Source organism: Dothidotthia symphoricarpi (assembly GCF_010015815.1).
Source record: "Dothidotthia symphoricarpi CBS 119687 unplaced genomic scaffold P153scaffold_8, whole genome shotgun sequence".
Classification (NCBI taxonomy): Eukaryota; Fungi; Ascomycota; class Dothideomycetes; order Pleosporales; family Dothidotthiaceae; genus Dothidotthia; species Dothidotthia symphoricarpi.
In genome coordinates, this window is record NW_022985015.1 from 617,745 (window position 1) to 637,720 (window position 19,976).

The window sequence follows — 19,976 nt, forward strand, 5'->3', positions numbered from 1 at the left end:
AAGATTATAATCTAGGAATAATAGTAAATATAACTCTTTATAGAGGCCTAGTAGTTACTTATAATAAACTAGGCTATACTTACTAAAGTTATAAAAACTTAGTAATAAGGATATAGGCCTAGTATAGTAGGCTTTTAGGCTAGATTTAGTAACTAGCTTAAAGAAAACTTAAATAATTTAGTACTAAATTTCTTCTAAACTATTTTCTTTTTATAAAAGGTTTTTATAAAGTTTAATTAAGGTAACTAGGTAAATTAAATACCTATTTATTTACTTTAAAAATTCTAGTAGTTTAAGATAAACTATAAGAAGAGAAAAGGCTCTATTATAGGTATTTCTATTTAAGCTCTTATTAGCCTACCTTTAGTAGACCTCTAGGCTAAGAGCGTAAGGCTCTTAGAGCTATAGTATATAGTACTTATAAATTCCTAGAGCTTATACTCTAAGAATTTATTTAATCTCTTAATAAATACCTATTTATTCTATATCTTAATTACCTATTTACAGTGCTCTTATAACCTAATACTAATAATAATATATTTAGAAAGAACAATAAGTACCTTAAATTTACCTATAAAACTATTAATTCTACCTATAATACTACTAATTCTATTTATAAAACTACTAAATTACCTAAAGTTTTAACCTATAAACTTAAAGTTTTAATCTATAAACCTAAAGTTTTAACTTATAAACTTATAGTTTTAACTAGTAAACCTTTAGTTTTAATTAATAAATCTATAGTTTTAACTAGTAAATCTATAGTTTTAACCTATAAACTTTCTATTCTACCTTTTAAACTTACTATATTAAACTATAAATCTACTCTACTAGTTTATAATACTATTAAGTCTACTTATAATTATATTAATTTTACTTATAAACCTACTTTAAAAGAGTGTAAGAAGTATAGTATAGTCTATTATTTAAATAATATTAACTAAGATACACTTAAAAATAGCTATAATTTACCTAAAAATATCTATAATTTACTTAAAAATAATATTATAAATAATAATAAGGCCTCTATATTACTTAAAGAATAGGTAATATAGTTTAAATTAATATCTAAGTAAATTACTATACTTTATAAACTGCCTATAAAATAGAAAATTATAGTTTATACTAGTTATATTATTACTTTTAATAGTAAGTTTATACTTAATTTATTTTTCTTTATAACTATTTACTAACTATTTTATTCTTTAGAATAAGCTATAAATATTAAAGCTACTTTACTTTAAATAGTTAAAAAAATAGTAGCTAAGTTCTATAAAAAAAGTATAAAAGCTATTATAGGCTATTTAATAGCTATATTTTACTTAATAAAGTATATAAAGTTAAGTATACTACCTATTATTATAAGTTTAAAAGTAAGTACTACTTATTCTAAAGTTTATTTTTTAAATATTTTCTTTTAATATAGCTATTTACTAACTATTTTATAAAAAATTACGTTTCTTTACCTATTAAAAAGAAGATACCTAAGAAGAAACTTAGCTATAAGTAGGCTTATATAGAACTAGTAGTAGTTAAAAATAATAGTATTAAGAAGGTTAAAGCCTCTATAAAGAAGTCTATAAAAGTTATAAAACCTATAATTAATTATTTAAGTATATATAGAAAGATCTATAAAGTCTATAAGTACTTATATACTACTAAAAAGGTACTTAATTCTCTTAAGAATAATTTTATAAAAATATAGTTTCTAAATATAAATAAGTAGTTTTATAGTTATTACTATAGTTTATATATCCTAGATTTAGATTCTAGAGGTATTTAACAGTCTTTTTTAGTTTATAAAATCTTAATTTCTTAGTATAAAATATATATAGGTAATTTTTACTAATAATTACTAATCTATATATACTTACTACTTTATTTTTCTGTAAATATATACTTATAAACTTTGCTTTGCTAGCCTATATATTTATATATTTAGAAACTTACAACTTCTATTCTTATATTATTATGTAAAGTCCATGAATTACTAAGCTTGATTTAATGCTTTAGCTAAGACATTACATGTCTCAACAACCTGCTAATTTGAACTACACAAACAGACACTATACACGTGATCCCACCACTACTCACTGTTAAAGTATCTTTGAATGCTCTACACAGTGCAGATCTTCACGAGTCGATGAGTCGCTTTTTGCACGTTCAATACTCACTGCCCATTTTGAAGTAGCAGATTCTTCGTGTTCTTTGGAACTCCTTTCACCACACCAATCGCCGCCATCTTACCAATCATATCACAAATCGAACTAACATCAGTATAGTTGAACCCCATCATACACGCCGCCATGCCAGCAACAAAAGGGGCAGACATGGACGTGCCTGAGAGAGTTTCGATGGATCCATCGTTCCACGTACTGGTGATATTAGCTCCCGGGGAAAGGACGTCAACCAGTGGTCTTTCAAGCATTGTTAGCATAAGCTGCACATCTAGAGAAGTTGGATGATTCACCCGAAGTTCGACCATGATACGAACGTGTCGTTTCTGTGCGTTGCGCCGACTGTGCAGGCGCTGGGCTCCGAGGCTGGAGATGAGTACTTGGCATCCATACCTATGGAATGTCAGCTCTTCATCACCGCAGATTGACTGTACTCGAACCTTCATTGCCAGCGGCGACGGCGAAGAAGATGCCCGATCGGACGGCGGCAGCGACCTAGAGATTGTTAGACGGCGTAGTCTAAAAACTGGAAAAACTCACAGCTTGATTGAGCACAGTGCTCTTATATCCACCAAGGCTAAGGTTTGCTGAGAATCCTGCGAGAGTTATTTAATACAGTTCAAACAAAAGCATTCTCGTAAAACCTACCTTTTGGGCAATCGCGAGTCTTCGCATCTTTGACCACGAAGTTAATTCCGGCGAGTACACCAGCATTCGTCCCACTGCCATAAGAGTCCAAGACCTTGACAGCGTAGAGTTTAGTCTTCTTCGCCACGCCATAAGTTGCCGATCCAACTATACCTGCAACATGCGTGCCGTGGCCTTGTTCATCTACTAACAGGTCTTCTCCAGAGAAGTCTCCGAGCCACTCGGCGCCTGTGAATGGTCAGTAAGTGTTTGCTTAGATGATATGGTGTCGACATACGTCCTCCGAAGTCCGGATGCTCAACATATATGCCCGTGTCGATGATGTAAGAGCAAGTCCCCTCCCCTGCCGTGTCGTCGTAGAAGTACGACGTGCTGCCCGGTTCCTCGGAGGAGATCCGCGCAAGACCCCAGGTCGCGTTTTCTTGCTCGACGCGATAATAAGCGTGCACCGTTGCATCCTGCTGGATGTACTCCACCTGGCACGAAATCAGCAAGTCGTTTTCTGGTAAAATCAGGGAGTGTACCTGATGAGAGGCTCCGAGACGCGCGAGTTCTTTCTCAGATAGAGTGCCAGCGAATCCACGGAATCCAGCCATTGAGTACTCATGATCTGGTTCAGTCGAGATCATGGCTTTTAGGCTCGTCATGGCTGATGTAGTTACATCGCCCTTGAGCTTGACGATCCATTTGCCGGGGATTGCGGTTGCTTGCTGTCCTGCTTTGATCAAGGGCGCAGCGAAAGAGTAGGATGCGAGAGCGAAGAGTAGGAAGATATACATGTTAGTAAGCTGAAACTGATGATCTTATAGAAATGAATGGTATATTGTGAGGAGATGACCTGAGACTTGAACTGTGGAGTGTCAAGGCTTCGCAAACTGAGCAAGCACTTCCGAATATCGGACTCATCATTAAGTACTGTAGTTGATAGATGTTTTCGGTGCGACAGTGCTTCGACTATGACGGTACTGTGTCACTGCTCCGTCGGAAATACCATAAAGAAGGCCAGTTCACACACTAGTAAGGGTCGGTGTAACCTGGAGAGCACAAAGAAAAAGATTGTTTTATGGTAAACACAAGAACACCAACCATAGATTAGACTGCAAGTTCTTCTGCGTGAAGAGTTATTGATGAGTCGATATTAGAGTGCATAAATACGTGCCCGGGTACATACGTATCTGATGTGACGAAAAAGGTACAGTAACATCTCAAGTGACACGAATTGATTGCTGTCCTCTTATCGGCCAAACAAATCCAAAACAATGTTACACACAAGAAGGAATATATCATGGTATGTTTACGCGAGACCAAGCAAAGGCCACTGCGACGGGAGTGTAGTGATAAGAACTGTGGTTGAGGAGACAAACATAATGATAGTACAAGTCGAACTTTAGATTTCTGCCCTCTGGGCTTTTGAATTTCTCGTGCGTAGGAAGCATATCTTGTAGAAAACGACGGAAATCGTAGATCAGGACAAATTCATCACAGTAGTCCTCACTGAACGTCAAACTGAGAACTAAGCATACCTTGAATCTCTGTGACATAATTGAAGTGGGTTGCGCCACCGGTCGGTTACCATCAGTTTGTCTTGTATGTTCCAACTAACCGTAAATGTGCGACCAACCTAGATGCGCATGGGGTGTGCCGTCTGCATGTACACTACTGTGACCGAGGTTGTGACACTGCAGGGCTGCATCTTTGCGCTATCAAACAGCATCGGGCCTCGACCGTTCTGAAATCGAAGATGATGCTCTGCCATACTCGACGAGTGGTTTGATCTACAATATGATAAGCACCTGTTACGGTGTCTGGGTAGTGTGGCCAGTCATGGTCTTTCGGTCAAGGATTCATGTCCATCAAGATACCAAGTACAGGAGTGGCAACGCGGGTGCGACCAGGCGTGGAACCTTTCCGTGCGGCGGGACTTGCGTTGCCAATTTAGCCAGTGTGCTTCGACGGATACGAAGGGTGTTCAAAGGATGAGGACTGCAACGTAGATACTGCATACAGACTTCAATACTAACGCAGAGGAGGGGTGGGAGACAAGAAAGGCATGTTCCACTCAAGCAAGGCTTTAAGTCTGAGGTTTCTCTCGTATTACCATAACGCCAATTTTCAAATTGCTGCTGAGGTTTCAGAGTACATTAGTCCTTTAGATGCTTTAGAATGAGCTCTACCTCAGCATCGGCTACTTCAAGAATATGCTCAGGCGCATACTTTGGCTTCCACCCAATCTTACTGGCGCGGTCTGCTTTGAGGGTACAACTGTATATCATGTCAGTAAATAGATCATAAGTCTATCAACACATCAGAATGATCCACTTACGTGCCGCCTAGCTGCACAACAATCATCTCTTTCGGGCAGTATAATGCCTGTGCCATCTTCTCCAAGGCTGTCTCGTCAGGTTTCTTGACCTCAGCACTGTCTATTACGTTGCGCGTTGCAAGAGCCCTGGCGAAGGCGGTGTAGATGTCGATCCACGCTACACTACCAGAAGACGCGAGGTAGTAACCGTTCTTGCCGTGACCGGGATTGTCGCCCGATAGAATTTTTTCGAGGAGCTTGACATATAATGCCGTGTTATCAGAGACGTGACAGACAGGCCAAGTCTTGTGTGTGATGTTAGCTCAAAACTGTTATCGAGGTATTAAGCCTCCTCGGACTGGGTGTGTAGTAGAGGATGTATATACATACTGCGCCTCCAGAGTTGACGTCATACACTGCTCCAGCTTTCTTCGCAGCCCGGACCACAGCGGTACTTTGGATAGAAATACGGTTTCCAAAGCCTTCACTTTCACCGTACACAATACACGGAATGAAAATATAGCTGTAGACACCATAAGACTCAGCAGTTTCGATGACCGTATTGTTCGTAGTCATAGCCTAGACATCTTGTCAGCGTCATTTCGTGCTAAAGGAAAGGGTCTTAGAGGAAACGGAAGGTATACCTGCGCGACCATGTCATAGGGGGCTTTTGATGATTTCTGAAATTCATAAACCTCCGAACTCGAGTCGAGAATCGTTTTATCCGTTGGATAGTTGCTGTGCTGGCTAAAGATCTTGGCGCCAGAGGTATGTAAGAAGTGTACATCCTCTCCAGTCTGCTTCTTGACTTGGCCTAGAGCCTTGATCATGGGAATTTGAAGGTTTGACGTGACCGCGTCGACAAGGAAAAAGATAACTGTTATCTTCGCATCAACGATGGTTTTGATGACCCGGTCTTGATCCTTAAGGTCGAGAAATAGAGGCTCAGCTCCGTATTCTTTGACTGCATCTGCCTGCTCTTGAGAACGAACGAGGGCATACAATGTTTTATGTGGTGGAAGTTTGGCACGGTTCAGCTGCACGAGCAGTGATCCTCCCAGATACCCAGAGGCTCCAGTAATCAAGATTGAATGAGACATGTTGATCCGTCAAGTCGTAGAGAGGGTTCATTATGGCGCTGTATGGCTTTTGTTTTATGTTGAAATGATTTGTAATCGTGCTTGGTAATGCTCTGTAATCGTGCTTGGTAATGCTCTGTAGGGCTGTCCTGAGTTTTAGTACCGTATCTTTGCACAGTTCATAGATAGCTAGACAGGAATTAAAGCGAAGCGAGTCAACTTGTAAGTGGTAGAATAAGCACAGCCACTCAGCCACTTTATATGCCCGATCGCCAGAGGACTCGCTTCGCTACAACCCCTATCTAGCTATCTATGAACTGAGCAAACTTATACGGTACACACATCGTCATTCTACCGTAGAGTTCTGATATAGGTTTTCTCCTAAGAAAATTGGCAGTTACTTCTGCAACACGACCATCACTCCATAGCATTTTACTACTAGTACTTTCTTTTGGAAATATTAGTGTGGAATTCCTACACTGATGCCAAGTTACAAAAAGAGTTCCAGCGACACGATCAAGACTCGGCAGAGTTAGGTTAATTTAAATGGATATTTCTCATTTTGAAGTCCTGCATGTTGGGACAATTGATGAGACTAAAAACTGTAGAACTGTCATCTAGCGGTGAATCTGTTGAGCAGAACTCTACAGTACTACTCGGCCCATTACAAACTTTAGGCTCGACCGCTTTTGGATGCGTTGCCGAGGTTTAGCGGCGCCAATGCAAGTCTAAAGCACTTGTAACGTAGGTAGAATGAGAAGGCATATACTACCTAAACAGAAGTGAAAATTTGGTCACGTGCTGGAAGCTAAGGCTGAAACAAAAATAATTTCTTGATAGTCAGTCGAAGAGTAAAGCGTAATGATATCAGCCTTAGTCTCTAAGAAACGCTTGCAGGACAATTTCTAGAAAAGGGGTCCACGATTTTCCCTTGTTAAGACTAAAATATAATGCAAAAATAAACGAGAACCGAAGATCACTAACTGTTAGCCACAGCTTCTATCCCAACCGGACTACACTACCAAAAGGTCTAGTGATAAAATAGCAGATATAGCCTAACATTATTACCATCCTCCCTAGCGAGTCAAGCTCACAATAAGCTCACAATTTGAGCTTTGAGTCCGAAAACTTATTTCATGAATCAAAAGATCCTCTGATACCTCGCTTTAACCCCATTCGAGCACTAAATGAACGCTACAGTACGCTACTAATCCTATACCAGTACTACTAGATGTACCATCTCGTCTCGGAAGCGGGACAGTAGGTCCCAGATCAGTGGGGATGGAGGCGCGATAGCATCTGTACAATTCGCTTCTGCACTGGGGCGGGGGAGTCACGAGGAAGTTTATCCAGGCGTTTGTACGGCAGTTAGTGCACGGTGTTGAATGTGCAAAAGTAATTGAATACTCCTGCAGCACGTTAATTGAGATGATTCCGTTTTAACACACGGCTGGGGAGGATAAAAGACGGCGAGGGAGATTGAAGAACGCATGTTGTACATACTCTTTCGCAGGCCGGACAGCTGGCTGGCGAATACGTTGGTACAATCGAAAAAAGTTAATACTTCTAAGAAACTTTGTAAGATTACTCTAATGTAGCTAGACTACTATAGTAATACAATATTTGACTTAACCCATTGAGCAAGCCTTCCCACGTTACTTTCTTATTACGTAGTGTCAGGCTTACTTGCAGTGCTATCACTGTTCTATCACTTGATAGAAGCAAACAATGCCTTGGCCACGTGATGTCCTTCCTGACCACAAGCAGTCCAATCGTTCTTCGGATTGTCTTAACAACTCTGGAACATACAGTATCGATTGGTGTTGCTCGGAGCCGTCGATGGTCCCGGAATTTGTTTGTGCACTGTGGCATTGCGTGACAGTTGACATACGAAGTAACTTCCGCACAAGCTTGCTCTGGAAGTACCGTGCAAATTGTTTCCCAATCCTGTTTGCATAAAAGGTCCACGGATCAAGGGCTCACTTGGACTTAGTGTTGCGCTTCAAAGAACTTTTTGGCATCAAATGTGAATCGGGTAAGATCATAGTCGGAGGAACAAACTTGAAAAATTACCGAAAAATTTAATTGAATGAATGTTCAAAGTTCTATCGGAGTAAATACAGCATAGTTTGGAAGAAGCCAGATTCAATTCGAATCAAAAATCTGCTATAGCTAGACAACTACATAGAAAGTCCAAACTATACATTGACTTCTCAAATCATACAGGTATACACCTGAGTTGTATGGAGTTATCAAAGTGTACCAAAATCCAGTGTGCGAGAGCAACGTGTATCCAATGATGTTTCTCCGAATACCAACCCCTCACAGGCGACCAATATCATAGTCGTTCACTTGTGCTCGCTAGCGTTAGGCGTCCAGTCAAAGCTCAAGATGCTTGCCCGAGGTTCAGCTGCAGGTCTTGACTTTGAGAACTGCTGAGCATGGAAAGCACCGCCTTTGCTGCGCTTGGAGCTCTTGTTGCGATATGTCCTGGTGGTTCCCGCTGCGTTCGCAATCGTTGGAGTCTGGTCGCCCTCAGCAGGTGGAACGATGTTGAGAGTAGGGAATTGGGTGGTGTCTGCAGCGGTGTTCTCATGCAAAGAGTAATGGTCGACGGTTCCGATTTCCTCCTCCGCCCTGGCGAGCGCGACAGTATCTTCCAAGTCCATTTCGGAAGTCTCCCCAAGCTCGAGTTCCGCCAAAGCCTCCTCAGCCGCCTCCATGTCATCTTCCTGGTAACCGTAAGACTCTGCTATAGTCATTCCCATGAGGTCTTGCATTCTGAAATCCTTGAACTGGTCCAACTTTGATCGTAGATACACAAGTAGTTTAAGGGAGTCCGTGTCATTCTTTCGCGTTGCTTCATCGAGCGTAGTAAGGTAGCTGTATTCAGCAGCGCCCAGCCAGTCGTTGGCATCATCCCAATCGTCGAGGGCTGCGACGATGAGCATGCAGTTCTCCATGTAATAATAAGGAGGAAGAGTATAGTCCCTGGAACTAATTAGCTGTGGTCATATCATGTTGCCAGACACTTACGTGAGATTGTACTTCGCCTTAGCAATCGCCAACTCGAATTTATCTTCTTCAAACGCTTTTTGGGCATCCTTGAACTGTGTTTTGTAGATCTTTCCTGGCATGGCGTCCTGCATTATGGTGTGACCGAAGTAGGGCTTGAGGCGACGAGGTGGGCTGTTGTGCGGAGTTATCGAGAAAGTAGAGGGCAGCAAACGATACCACACTACGAACGCCAAGGCTACCAAGCAGTGAGGGTAAATCTTGTCACGATAGCAAACGAAACACAGGCAGCCGTGACTAGCAAGAAAATTTTGGAACCCGATGGAAATCGAACTCGTTTTTGTATTTTCACCTCTCCCTCCAACGTCTCTCACTCCAGCAACTGAACTCTTTGGACTTACCGAACTGAGCCAGTCACCTGCGCGATCAGCCAGGACGTCAATGTTGTATAATGAAACGAGGGCACTTGCGCGACTTGCTGCAAAACATCATCTTGTTATTTCCCTGCTCTTTACAGCGTCCTCTCGTTTGCCCTGCGATAGTTGGAGGAGACTCTTGCTTGGACCGTCACAAGGCAAGTTTCTTGTTGGAGTACGATAATACGACTTCCACCGTTTGACTGATCTGCGAAACATAAAGCCTGTCACTCAGTCAAAGCGGTGTGAGCCTGTGGTCGGAAGTGAGCCTTCCGATCATGACGAGTACGGCTCTGGACGCGATGAAGTCTTTCCAGTAAGATACGTCCCACTCAGTGATGAAAAGAAAGGGGACTGGAAGGATGTGGGCATACACCCGAAGAAGAAACTTAAACCGTGGGAGACTATGCTCTCGTCTTCGATCTCTGTCGCGCCAACCCTGAAGCGGCCCGGACTACAATCGCTACGTCTTGCCTCTCCCAAAGAGACTTCTCTCCTCGAGAGTTGACCCAAAGTGCATAACAAACTCTCCGTTCAAGACCTAGAACTCCCTGACAGTCTTGCTCTCAATTCTAAATAACCAACACCTCTTACTGAACTTCTTGATATGCCAGGTTTCGAGTTCCTATTCAAAGTCAAGTCTGCTGATCTTGCGATCAATTGTATTTAGTCACAACGCGACACTACCACAAATCCTCTATAAACGTGGCAACAACCCAGACCGTAATGACCAGCTGCGATACCCTCAAGAATATTCGTTCGGATACATAGTTGAGATTTGACTTAATACTAAATCACGTGTGTGGGCTTATGACTAAGAACATCAGATATGTTACGTCATGCGCATGAAGACGGCGACGTATATCGACCGCTTTTATCATTGACATCCTGGACAGAACGTACTTGTACTAGATATATACAGTGTTGTCTTCCGTCCCCAGCGACCAGGGCAGCCTGGTCGTGTGCCAGTGCAACTATATGATGATGCATTAATGACTAGAGAAAATCGACACGGATGTTTTGTGCGTACCGTCCCGTAGCATGGAAATTTTGAAACTCGATCTCTTTATCGCTTGCGCAAATACGAATAGTTTATTTGGACGCCCTTGGCTCGGATCGTTCCGATCGTTGTGAAGCTTGTAAAGCACAGAATTCATGCACGACATTGATTAAATTCCACAAGACTGCTCTTCTCCAGTCTTCATCTGGTTGTTTCATCACCCTGAACCGATTTTAGCCTTACCCCTTCCGAACAACGGCTGTTCTCTAAACCAATTTTGACACACGGAATGTCCCGCCTGGGGAAGTGGAGACGTTGCGGCATTGCATGACTCTTGAGGAAGATTGATACCTGTACTGTGCATGCACATCTGGACGCAGGATTCGATGTGACATGGGGGCGTAGATCTGGAGAGCTTATCTGGACGTAAGGTTGTCAGTCGTCGCCTTGAGGATACACAGACTTTGCATATGTCCATTAGGAGACAACTCCGGATTGCTGTTCTACTATAGTTTAGAAGACCGGTTGTGACTACGAGCAGCGCATGTAGTCGTCAAGATGAGTTATGATGTGATGTTTAGATGTTGCAAGTTGCGTGGTACGGGTGTCCGCCCCACCCCTCTTATCAACAATATCAGCCTTCACAATTCTCAATCGGCCCGAATAAGCGTTCCAGGAAACTCACTTCTCCAAGCCAGGCCCACGAAACACTCACATCCCGCCACAACGCCTCAAGGCAGACCTGACCCTGGTAGTTTAGCTCGCGGCAACTGGAAGGATGGCATGTGACATGTCTTGTGTGACTAGACTGCTTCGATACACAGCGCGAGCTTTTAGTAGGTGTAACGGCAGTACAAAACCTATCTGTGTTATGTCAACTCCCTTTCCAACAACAGATTGTTCTCTAAGGACAAGATACTGATGTCACATCAGCTAGTGAACGCTGGTACTATATTCACATGATACATCAGTAAAACGTTGAACATAAGCTATCACAGTATATGGCATGAGATGGGTTTAGAAAGAGAAAAAGAGGTAATGGCATTGCGAGTAAGTGCTACCTAAGAATGAAAGAACAAGGCATCTTCAACATGGATGCAACAACATCATCACTTCGTAAAGAAGGACGGTACATAGGAAATCCTCCAACTCTATACCGTCTTCTGCATCTGCGACTCCTTATCCGCCACCGTGCGTCCACAATGACGGCGATTGTCGTGTCGAGACTGGGACTTTGTCCGCTTAACCGCTGGGGTTGCCGTTGAAGGCAAGGTAGTTCTTGGTGCCGCTGGGCAGGCCAGTGATCTTGTTCTTCTGGGAGAGGGCGGTGAGGCGGGCGGAGAGGGCGGCGGGTGTCTTCTTACCCTCAAGACCCAAGATGTAGGCGCCGAGGCCGGCTATATGGGGGCTAGCCATCGACGTGCCGCTGATGGTGTTCTATTACAGTGTCAGTTCGCTATTCACATAGGTATTCGTCTCGCGGAGACTGGGGTTGGCAATCTTTGTGGGGCGAAAAAGCAGTCACTTACAGTAGAGCTTCCGATCCATGTGGACAGGATGGACACTCCAGGTGCCAATATATCTACGACAGGCCTGCGACCTTGTCAGTACAAGCTGCACATTTCACCGGGGTGAAGTTCAGACACGTGACCAAAAACGATCACGTGACCAAATCCGTCAGGAGTAAGGGGTAGTTGGATGACTTACCCAAAGTTGGAGAAAGAAGCCAGGCGATCGGAGCTGTCAGTAGCACCAACGGTATAAGCAGTGGGCTCAGACGCGGGCGAGCTGTTGGAAGCATCCTGCGCCTCATTGCCGGCCGCCACAGCGAGGAAAACGCCAGCGGCGACGAGGTTGGCAGCAGCAGAGTTGACGGCAGTGGAACGCGATCCTCCCAGTGACATGTTGGCGGTAATTCCCTCAAACGATGTTAGAGATAGATCTGTTACTTATAATATGGGTAATAACATACATTAGGGCAGGAGCGGGTCCTAGAGTCGGTGGCTGCGAAGTTGATGCCAGCAATGACGCCGGAGTTGGTGCCCTTGGCTCAGTCAGTATAATGGAGAGCAAAACACCTCAGAGTACAGCATACCGAACCAGCGGCGTTGAGAACCTTGACAGCGTAAAGCGAGGTCTTCTTAGCAACACCGTAAGTCCTGGAGCCAACGGTTCCGGCCACGTGAGTACCGTGACCGTTGCCATCAGCGGTTGAGCCGTCACCGGCGTAGTTGGCCAAGAAGGTGGCGCCTACCATCAATGTCAGCATACAGAGAACATGGGTTCTAACAAAATCAACTTACGGCCCTCGAACTCGGGATGAGAAACCTGGATACCAGTATCGATGATGTACGCGCAGGTACCGGCACCAGCGGTGCTGTCGTACACGTAGCTTGTGCTACCACGCGTTGCGTGGGAGATACGGGCAATACCCCAAGGAGCGGAGGTCTGAGTAACGTAGGCCTTCTTCTCGAGTGTGCTGGATTCGCCAAGGTTGGCAGTGACGACGGCGTCCTGCTCAACATATTCAACCTGAGTAGTAGTGAGCAGATGTTTTTCCAAGTATAACTAAGATTTCATACACCGGGCAGGTTGCGGATCAGCTCGACGATGTCGTCAGCCATCTCACCAGCAAACCCACCAAAGTTGCCAAAGGTGTAAACATGGTCGGGCTTCTTCACGAGGTGCTTCAAAGCGGCATCGATGAGAGACTGGAGGTTCTTGTTCTCGAGCTTCACAATGTATTTTCCGGGGATAGGAGAACCAGCGCGGGGAACAATGATCGGAGCCGGGGCGGCAAGAGCCAGAGGCAAGAGTGCGAGGAGAAGTGAGAGCTGCATGGTTGCAGGTAGTCAAAGAACGATGCTGTTGGAGCGAAAGTCGAGGAAGGCTGATGTTGCTGGAGCGAAGACCGAAGTGATGGTTGCCTGGTGCTGTTTGGAAGGGTGTCTCGCACTCCTTATATAGATCTGATGCGAAGCCAGATAGAGTCAAGATGGAAGGCAGTGGTCTACTTTCAAATTGAGAGTAGTTGGGAAAGACAGTACGCTATCGCCTGTAGTCGCTGAATCTATGCCCGGTACAGACAGCCGTGAGCGGCTCAACTTGGCAACATGGTAGTTGTGTTGCTTCGATACCCAGATTGGGAGGTGGTACGACACTGTCCGACACTACGACGAGCTAGACCCTATGTTAACCGTGGAAGATGGTGGAGTGTTCCAGGAAACAGAAGGATCACGGAATGCATGCCAAAGATCACATGTCTGTATTCTTGGCACAATGCATCTCATATTAAGTTGCTTGCTAGTTTAGGTATGTGAGAACAGTCGCATAGACGGCTCAACCTAGAAGGTGTTCAAGATGGACGATTGGACATAGGCTTAATCGATCTATCATGCCTTCTATCCTTGAACATGTCTATGATAAGGGGGGAGGGCTTAGTGGCTGGAAGCAAGATGAACCTGCCCCGTACACGCGTCTGCCTTTGGGAGTTGTCAGATGCGCTCCCGCAGCCCCTATTGCTTGGCACTCGTAGCCCCCATTGATTTCGCCAAGCCTTCCAGACGCATAGTGATGGGGCGGAGGCGTAGGCCAGAATCAGAGTGAGCAAATTCAAGGCCTTTGGAGGATTTGCCTCATGTTCTTTCGACCATATAATATGCAACTCCTGGAGTAGACACGAGTCAGGAACCGTGGGGAACATGCTCCAGTGGCAAGGAAGCAAAGATGTCAAAGATGTCACATATGCAATAGGCTGAGCACGAGTGTCGAGATGCAGAAAGCGAAGAGATGGCTACAGCCCACGAAACATTCAAGAATTTGCAACAAGAAAACACCGCAAGAGCCTGACTCCCAGTAGATGTGTTCACACCACAGACCCTAATCTCCAGTTTCCCAGTGATGATTCTTGATGAAGTCGGGAGTAATTCCTGCCTGATGTCTGCTGATCCACCCACCATGATCGTTGCAGGGTTCGTGAGCATAATCTTGGGTTTGACCAACCGCGGGCGAAAGTTGGAATAGAACTGGGGGTTATAGCGATGGATTTGCTTGGTGTCCTTCTCATGTATTCGTCATGTTTAACGTGCGGCCCGTTCGTAGACTGACCAGGATCTCGAAGGGGGGGAATGTGGAACCGTTGAACATGCGGGTCCTTTGGTGTTCCTAAGCGAGAACAATGCTGGCTTTCATCAGCCGATCAGACCAAGAACGCTAAGGTTAAGCTTAATCTCAAGAGCACCTCCTTGTTTGGGATCTGACCGATGCAAACCAATATAATTCCGTAGCCGCAGGTCTAGGGCTCAGATAAGGCTGCGATAGTAGGGCTGGGCATATTTCATCAATGGGGCCAATAGAGATGCATTCGCAATCCAATTGGTGAAGTCACGGATGTCTCGCGGTCGATCAGCAATGGTGTGCGGGCCTCCCGGCTTTTCGCGTCATTCAGTTGATCTATTTGCAAGCTATCCGATGTCTTTCTTTCCTAGCAGACCGCGCAGGTGCTATGGGTTTCAGACAGGGTTAATCAGACCGCCAAGTGAGGAGAACGGCTGCGATGCAAATCGATAGAAGGTTGCGCGAAGCTACGGGTATTCCCTGAAGGAGCGCTCCTTCAAGCCTCCCCCAGAAAGTCCGCGGGTTGTAGTTCATGGCTTGGATAGCGCAAGGCGAGACTAGAATCCTTGTCGCGGCGTCGATCCAACACGCCGCCGTGGCGTTGAACGTGATGGCTTTGTAGATGCTCCTGCCCCTTGTGAGTCGTATCCCGCTGCTAAATTGGCTCATATGTCGCTATCGGTACAGGCTCAAGTACCGACGAGATTCCAGGGCCTGGCGTTGTGTTGTGAGAAAGCGGCGGGAAGGTTTGTTACACAGCTTTTGCAGCGGACGCCAAGACAGGATGACTTAGTGTCTTGGCGTCTGCCCCAGAAATCAACTGTCAACCTACACGCTCTACAGCCCAATTACAGCTCTGACATATAGCATCCATTGCCATACCCCGGAAGCAATGCTGCCTTTACAACTACAGGTTGTGAATCTGCCGTGCGAGACAACCCTGGACTTTCCGCCGTTTTGGTTCCATTCGCGGTTGTTGCCTAGCTTCAGAAGCGTGTGACTCGACTATGCCGTGGTCGAGTAGATTGACGACCCACCCAATCTGTTTCCCAGTCTCTGGTACTGTGGGACTGTTGAAGTCATGCAAAGTTGCACACAGGTTTACAGTAGGGGTAGTACGGTAAGAGACGTTGGTAAAGGTTCGAAGCACGCGTCTAACATTAACAGTAGCCTACATTGCAAAGGACAAGTTTGCGAATGTATTGCTGGGCAAACCCCTCCAGTGGTTCGTGGTTCAAGGATCATCGGCCTTCTTTCCATGCCTTGAACAACCAGCCTAGCCCTCACTTGCCATGGCCAACCTATCAATGCAGGTTCCTGGACCTCACTGCCCCAACCACATTGAACTCCCATGTTCATGCATCAACTATACATGTTATGTACACTGTACAAGGCTGACTCGGTGACTAAAGTAATCAAATTTCACTTCCAGTACTCGAGAGAAGATTCGAAGGTGCCCCGGCGGCGATCTATCTTCGTGACATGCCGCGTGTATCAAGCACGTAATGGAGTCAGGCGCTCACATCCGTCGCTTACCCCACACGCGAGATAGCAAAAGTGGCTTGGAGATGACCAGGACCTTGCCAAAGTCCTGAAGATTGCTCTGGCTTGCGCTATTAAACTCCAGGCCTCCTTCCTCTTCGAGTAATGACAATGCCTTGGCTCTCATCATTGTAAGCCCCCATGCAGGTACGTACTTAGACGTGCTTACAACCAACTATCTAACTTAGATACTCGTGGTTATGGAAGCGTCGTCATCTTGACTCTATGCATGCCAGACTTTGTTTCTCAGATGTCTTGGCTTTTCTTCCAAGAACAACATGACGTCTGTTTCTCAGACTTGAGTTATTGTCTCCTGCGAAGTCATGCAATGACCTTCTAAACAGCAGGTTGTAATTTGCGGTATCAGATGTCGTAATTTCACATCATAGACCAGGCTATGCAAGTCATCTAAGCCGGTACGAATTCGGCGCAGGATGTTCATCTTGCCGACTGGGTCTCCGACCACACGATATTTCCGACCTTCCACAATGAGACGCAATTGCGCTTCGTAACCGCCAGGATCGTATACAGCTATTACGCTACGCCTGTCCGAGACGGACGATCCATTCTTGGACGCTTTTCCTCGTCCTCCGTACATGTGTTTCTTTTCGCTCTTGCATCTCTAGTTCTCTGTTAGTACTCAGGCGGGCATGAGCAAGTTTAACATCCTTGGCGCAAACACTGGCAATTCCAACATCGCCGCGATCATGCCATCGTATCCGGAGTTTGTAAGAAGTGTGTTGTTGAGCAAGCCAGATTTGATCAAGTTTTCGGTCCGTCGAAGCTCCGTAATTAGTGCAGCTCATCGAACCACCAGAAGAGATCTTATAGCTGCGTGATCATACACAAACTATAGAAGTGGGTAGATTCAAAGCAGACTTTAGGACTAAATTATAGCCTTATCCACACGATTTACTATTCCGGCCTTGAAGATGACTTTGTCAACTTTTGAAAAGTTGACTTTCGTCCGGATACCGATACACCGAAAGGCGATCCTTCGAGCGGCCCGTTCCATCCTTTGGATAGATTGAGCCCCATAATTCCGATGGAGACATCGAATTCTGTCAGTCCCACAACCACTAGGCTCGAAATGGCATCTCCAAAGACAACGTGATTCTCTACTTTTGTCACGTTATCAGTCATACGTGATATGCTGCTCCTTATGGTTGTCGGACGGCTTGCACGTTGATTTCATCACGAAAGGTCATATTCACATAGGCTATAATCGGCAGATTATCGGTAGAACATCGTGATGAGTATGAAGGAGCTCCGTGCAGGAACTCGTTCCTAGTGACTGGACGCTTTGATCATGAATCTGACGAGGTGGGTCCGGTCAGTGAAAACGACCTTCCTCGTATAGTCAATGGTAAGGTGGGCCTGGATATAGTGGATCGTATGAAGGGCAAGCAACTAATCCTAAGCAACCACATGTGGCAATCACCAGACGGTTCAGACACATGTACAATGGAGCTTGTGAATGTTGAGACTCTGAACGTCTTCGAGAAAGAGGAAGGTCACACTGGTATGATATGGAAGTATCTTTCGTCATTTAGATCTTACAAAATTACTCTGACAAATACAAACACGCAGGCTAAATCCACAAAAGATATCAAGCTAGGTATCATGACCTTTGACTAACGCAATTATTAATTCCACTCGTTACATAAGATTCGTACTTCCCCTCTTCTTCAATTTCATCTTCGATGGCATCTTGTCCTAGCCCGAGCACACTGAGAACATGATCTGACTTTTTTTTCATTCTGGTGAACTCAATATCCACCGCAGTCTTATTTCCGAATCTCAATGATTCCTTGATATCCCCAAGACTTCGACTTTCTCGATTTGCACCCATGCCGATTTGTTTCTTTTACTCGTTTCCTTGATGCTGGAGTGCCAGCACTCGAGCGTCGTCTTCAAGTGTGTTTTGCTGGTTAGAATCCTTGCGAGAAACCCATTGCACAAGACCGTTTACATCGTCGTCTGTTAGGTTATGGTCCAACTTGTTTGGAGAGGACCGTTCTATTGGCCTTCCTCTTGGAGACCCTGGCGAGTCGTCATCTTGGTGTGTAGATGCCACACGTTTGCTGAGAAGGTTTGATCCCCCGTTTTTGCCGTCGTGTCGTGACATCGATCGATCGGATTGCGAAACCTCGGAATCTTCGTCCAGATAAACAGGTTTCGGTAATGCCTTTTGGCGGGCTGGACCTGCGTTTGGCCCTTCGCGTCGCGATATCCACCGCACGAGTTCATCCGCATCTTCATCATTCGATGACCCGTTGATGGCTTCAGAGTCGGACTCGGTCGACGCGTCACTATACCCGGGGAGGGGTTGTTCCTTTCCCTCCGGATCGGATTTCCTACTCGCCCATTGAACCAACTCGTCGACGTCTGAATCTCCTAGGCTCTCATGTGCGCCATGGTTCTCAGCGGAGTTCAGGTTTTCTCGCTTTCGTACTTCCCCGTCGCTGGGTGGATCTTGTCTGCTGACCCAACGCATGAGGTCGTCCAAATCGGAGTGATCAATGCTGCCTTCGTCACTGTTACGGCGATTCAAAATAGGACTTGTTTGCTCGTCTTCGTTGTCAGAGCTCGCAGTCGATTCACGGCCATCCAATCTATCATCCACACCCTCCCTGATCTGCCCCATAGTCGGCACGTCTCTGCTAGTCATGCGCCGTATCCTGGTGGTGATCCTACGCGAAAGACCATCCTTGGGTGTCAGTTCTTTCTCGGGTGTTTTTGGTTTGCCGATTTGTCTCTGATCATGTTGATTCTTCCATTCCGAAGCCGCTTCTTCCCGCACGCGGTCCTCCCGTTTGACTTCCATAAGGTTTTGTTCGATCTTAGACAAAAACAAGATACTTCGAAGTGAGTGGAAACGGTTCATATGGGGTTGTCGCACTCCCACGGACTTAGCTCCGCTCCCGGGACGCGGCGGAAGGTTGTTGACCTGACTCGAAGTTGACGTTGAGGAGGAATCCAAAGCGGACTTTCTTGGCGGATGGGTTGAAGGCGCGGCTTTCTTGGATATCGCCACCTGTTTGTTTTTATGGCCGTGATGGTTGGTGCCCTTGCTGCTATGCTTGGGCTGTATGTCTTCCTCTGACAAGCTACCTTCTTCGCTATCGCTGCTCGATCGATCTTCCAAGTCTAATTCGGCTAACAATTGTGTAACTTGCGGAGACAAAAGACTTGTTCCTGTCCACTCTCCTCTTTCGCTTTCTGGCAATGCCGTGGCCGCAGCTTTCGCTTTTGTTTGCGGTGGGAGGTCAAAGTATGACGCCATAACGGTGGAAAGTGCCGAAAGGCGTGAACATATAGATCCTACGTATTCTGTGGTAAGGCGGGTCGCTCTCAGTATGACACAAGCATATCTAGCGGTAGATGGAGGTAGAGACAGTGCTCTTGGAGTCTTGGACGTTCTTGAAGGGGAGCAGCACTAGCCAAAACGGATAGCGTGGAAGCGGGGTCGAGCCAGGTGATCGAGATTCTTGATTGGTTACGGTGTAACTGGTCTGCACACAAGCCCTGGGCAACATCACCGTTCTAGGCTTGTACTCTCGATCCACGGGAACAATGCAGCGGTTATCGAGGTGGTGTGAAAGTCAGGATGTGATTGCCAGACAGCGGAGATGGCGAAGGATTGTGACGTAGTCGAACTGATCATCCTTCACAATCTAG

At 45.4% G+C, this 19,976-nt stretch overlaps 5 protein-coding genes across 5 annotated transcripts; all 5 read right to left on the reverse strand.

Moving 5' to 3' along the window:
* Positions 1-363: 363 nt before the first annotated feature.
* Positions 364-3,604, reverse strand: P153DRAFT_384645 (cephalosporin C acetylhydrolase; the record flags this gene model as incomplete). Its single annotated transcript, XM_033670363.1, has 8 exons — positions 364-379; positions 2,175-2,417; positions 2,471-2,570; positions 2,618-2,672; positions 2,718-2,773; positions 2,826-3,053; positions 3,103-3,301; positions 3,350-3,604. The coding sequence occupies 8 exons, from the start codon at positions 3,602-3,604 to the stop codon at positions 364-366; spliced, it is 1,152 nt and encodes a 383-aa protein (XP_033524755.1).
* A 1,266-nt stretch (positions 3,605-4,870) lies between these two features.
* P153DRAFT_365976 (NAD(P)-binding protein) lies at positions 4,871-6,236 on the reverse strand. The gene is made up of 4 exons (XM_033667942.1): positions 5,772-6,236; positions 5,518-5,706; positions 5,149-5,432; positions 4,871-5,087 (listed from the first exon to the last, which is right to left on the reverse strand). Exons 1-4 carry the CDS (start codon positions 6,225-6,227, stop codon positions 4,967-4,969), a joined length of 1,050 nt encoding a protein of 349 aa, XP_033524756.1. The 5' UTR covers positions 6,228-6,236; the 3' UTR covers positions 4,871-4,966.
* A 2,182-nt stretch (positions 6,237-8,418) lies between these two features.
* P153DRAFT_395792 (uncharacterized protein) lies at positions 8,419-9,360 on the reverse strand. Its single transcript, XM_033671427.1, has 2 exons — positions 9,243-9,360; positions 8,419-9,197 (listed from the first exon to the last, which is right to left on the reverse strand). Exons 1-2 carry the CDS (start codon positions 9,353-9,355, stop codon positions 8,555-8,557), a joined length of 756 nt encoding a protein of 251 aa, XP_033524757.1. The 5' UTR covers positions 9,356-9,360; the 3' UTR covers positions 8,419-8,554.
* A 2,314-nt stretch (positions 9,361-11,674) lies between these two features.
* P153DRAFT_395793 (oryzin precursor) lies at positions 11,675-13,804 on the reverse strand. The gene is made up of 7 exons (XM_033671428.1): positions 13,220-13,804; positions 12,941-13,169; positions 12,733-12,887; positions 12,610-12,681; positions 12,345-12,556; positions 12,167-12,230; positions 11,675-12,074 (listed from the first exon to the last, which is right to left on the reverse strand). Exons 1-7 carry the CDS (start codon positions 13,475-13,477, stop codon positions 11,880-11,882), a joined length of 1,185 nt encoding a protein of 394 aa, XP_033524758.1. The 5' UTR covers positions 13,478-13,804; the 3' UTR covers positions 11,675-11,879.
* Positions 13,805-17,847: 4,043 nt separating this feature from the next.
* Positions 17,848-19,704, reverse strand: P153DRAFT_430600 (uncharacterized protein). Its single transcript, XM_033672845.1, has one exon. It carries the CDS (start codon positions 19,579-19,581, stop codon positions 18,163-18,165), a length of 1,419 nt encoding a protein of 472 aa, XP_033524759.1. The 5' UTR covers positions 19,582-19,704; the 3' UTR covers positions 17,848-18,162.
* Positions 19,705-19,976: the final 272 nt, after the last annotated feature.

What these genes read in the sequence shown, in the direction of transcription:
- P153DRAFT_395792 (XM_033671427.1), bottom strand. Translation starts at nt 9,355, where the DNA reads ATGCAGGACGCCATGCCAGGAAAGATCTACAAAACACAGTTCAAGGAT. An exon ending in AAGGCGAAGTACAATCTCAC is followed by an intron (nt 9,198 to 9,242) that starts GTAAGTGTCTGG and finishes AATTAGTTCCAG; the next exon opens with GGACTATACTCTTCCTCCTT.
- P153DRAFT_395793 (XM_033671428.1), bottom strand. Translation starts at nt 13,477, where the DNA reads ATGCAGCTCTCACTTCTCCTCGCACTCTTGCCTCTGGCTCTTGCCGCC. An exon ending in TGATCCGCAACCTGCCCGGT is followed by an intron (nt 13,170 to 13,219) that starts GTATGAAATCTT and finishes ACTACTACTCAG; the next exon opens with GTTGAATATGTTGAGCAGGA. An exon ending in CATGGATCGGAAGCTCTACT is followed by an intron (nt 12,075 to 12,166) that starts GTAAGTGACTGC and finishes ACACTGTAATAG; the next exon opens with AACACCATCAGCGGCACGTC.
- P153DRAFT_365976 (XM_033667942.1), bottom strand. Translation starts at nt 6,227, where the DNA reads ATGTCTCATTCAATCTTGATTACTGGAGCCTCTGGGTATCTGGGAGGA. An exon ending in CCTATGACATGGTCGCGCAG is followed by an intron (nt 5,707 to 5,771) that starts GTATACCTTCCG and finishes CAAGATGTCTAG; the next exon opens with GCTATGACTACGAACAATAC. An exon ending in GTTGTGCAGCTAGGCGGCAC is followed by an intron (nt 5,088 to 5,148) that starts GTAAGTGGATCA and finishes CATGATATACAG; the next exon opens with TTGTACCCTCAAAGCAGACC.
- P153DRAFT_430600 (XM_033672845.1), bottom strand. Translation starts at nt 19,581, where the DNA reads ATGGCGTCATACTTTGACCTCCCACCGCAAACAAAAGCGAAAGCTGCG.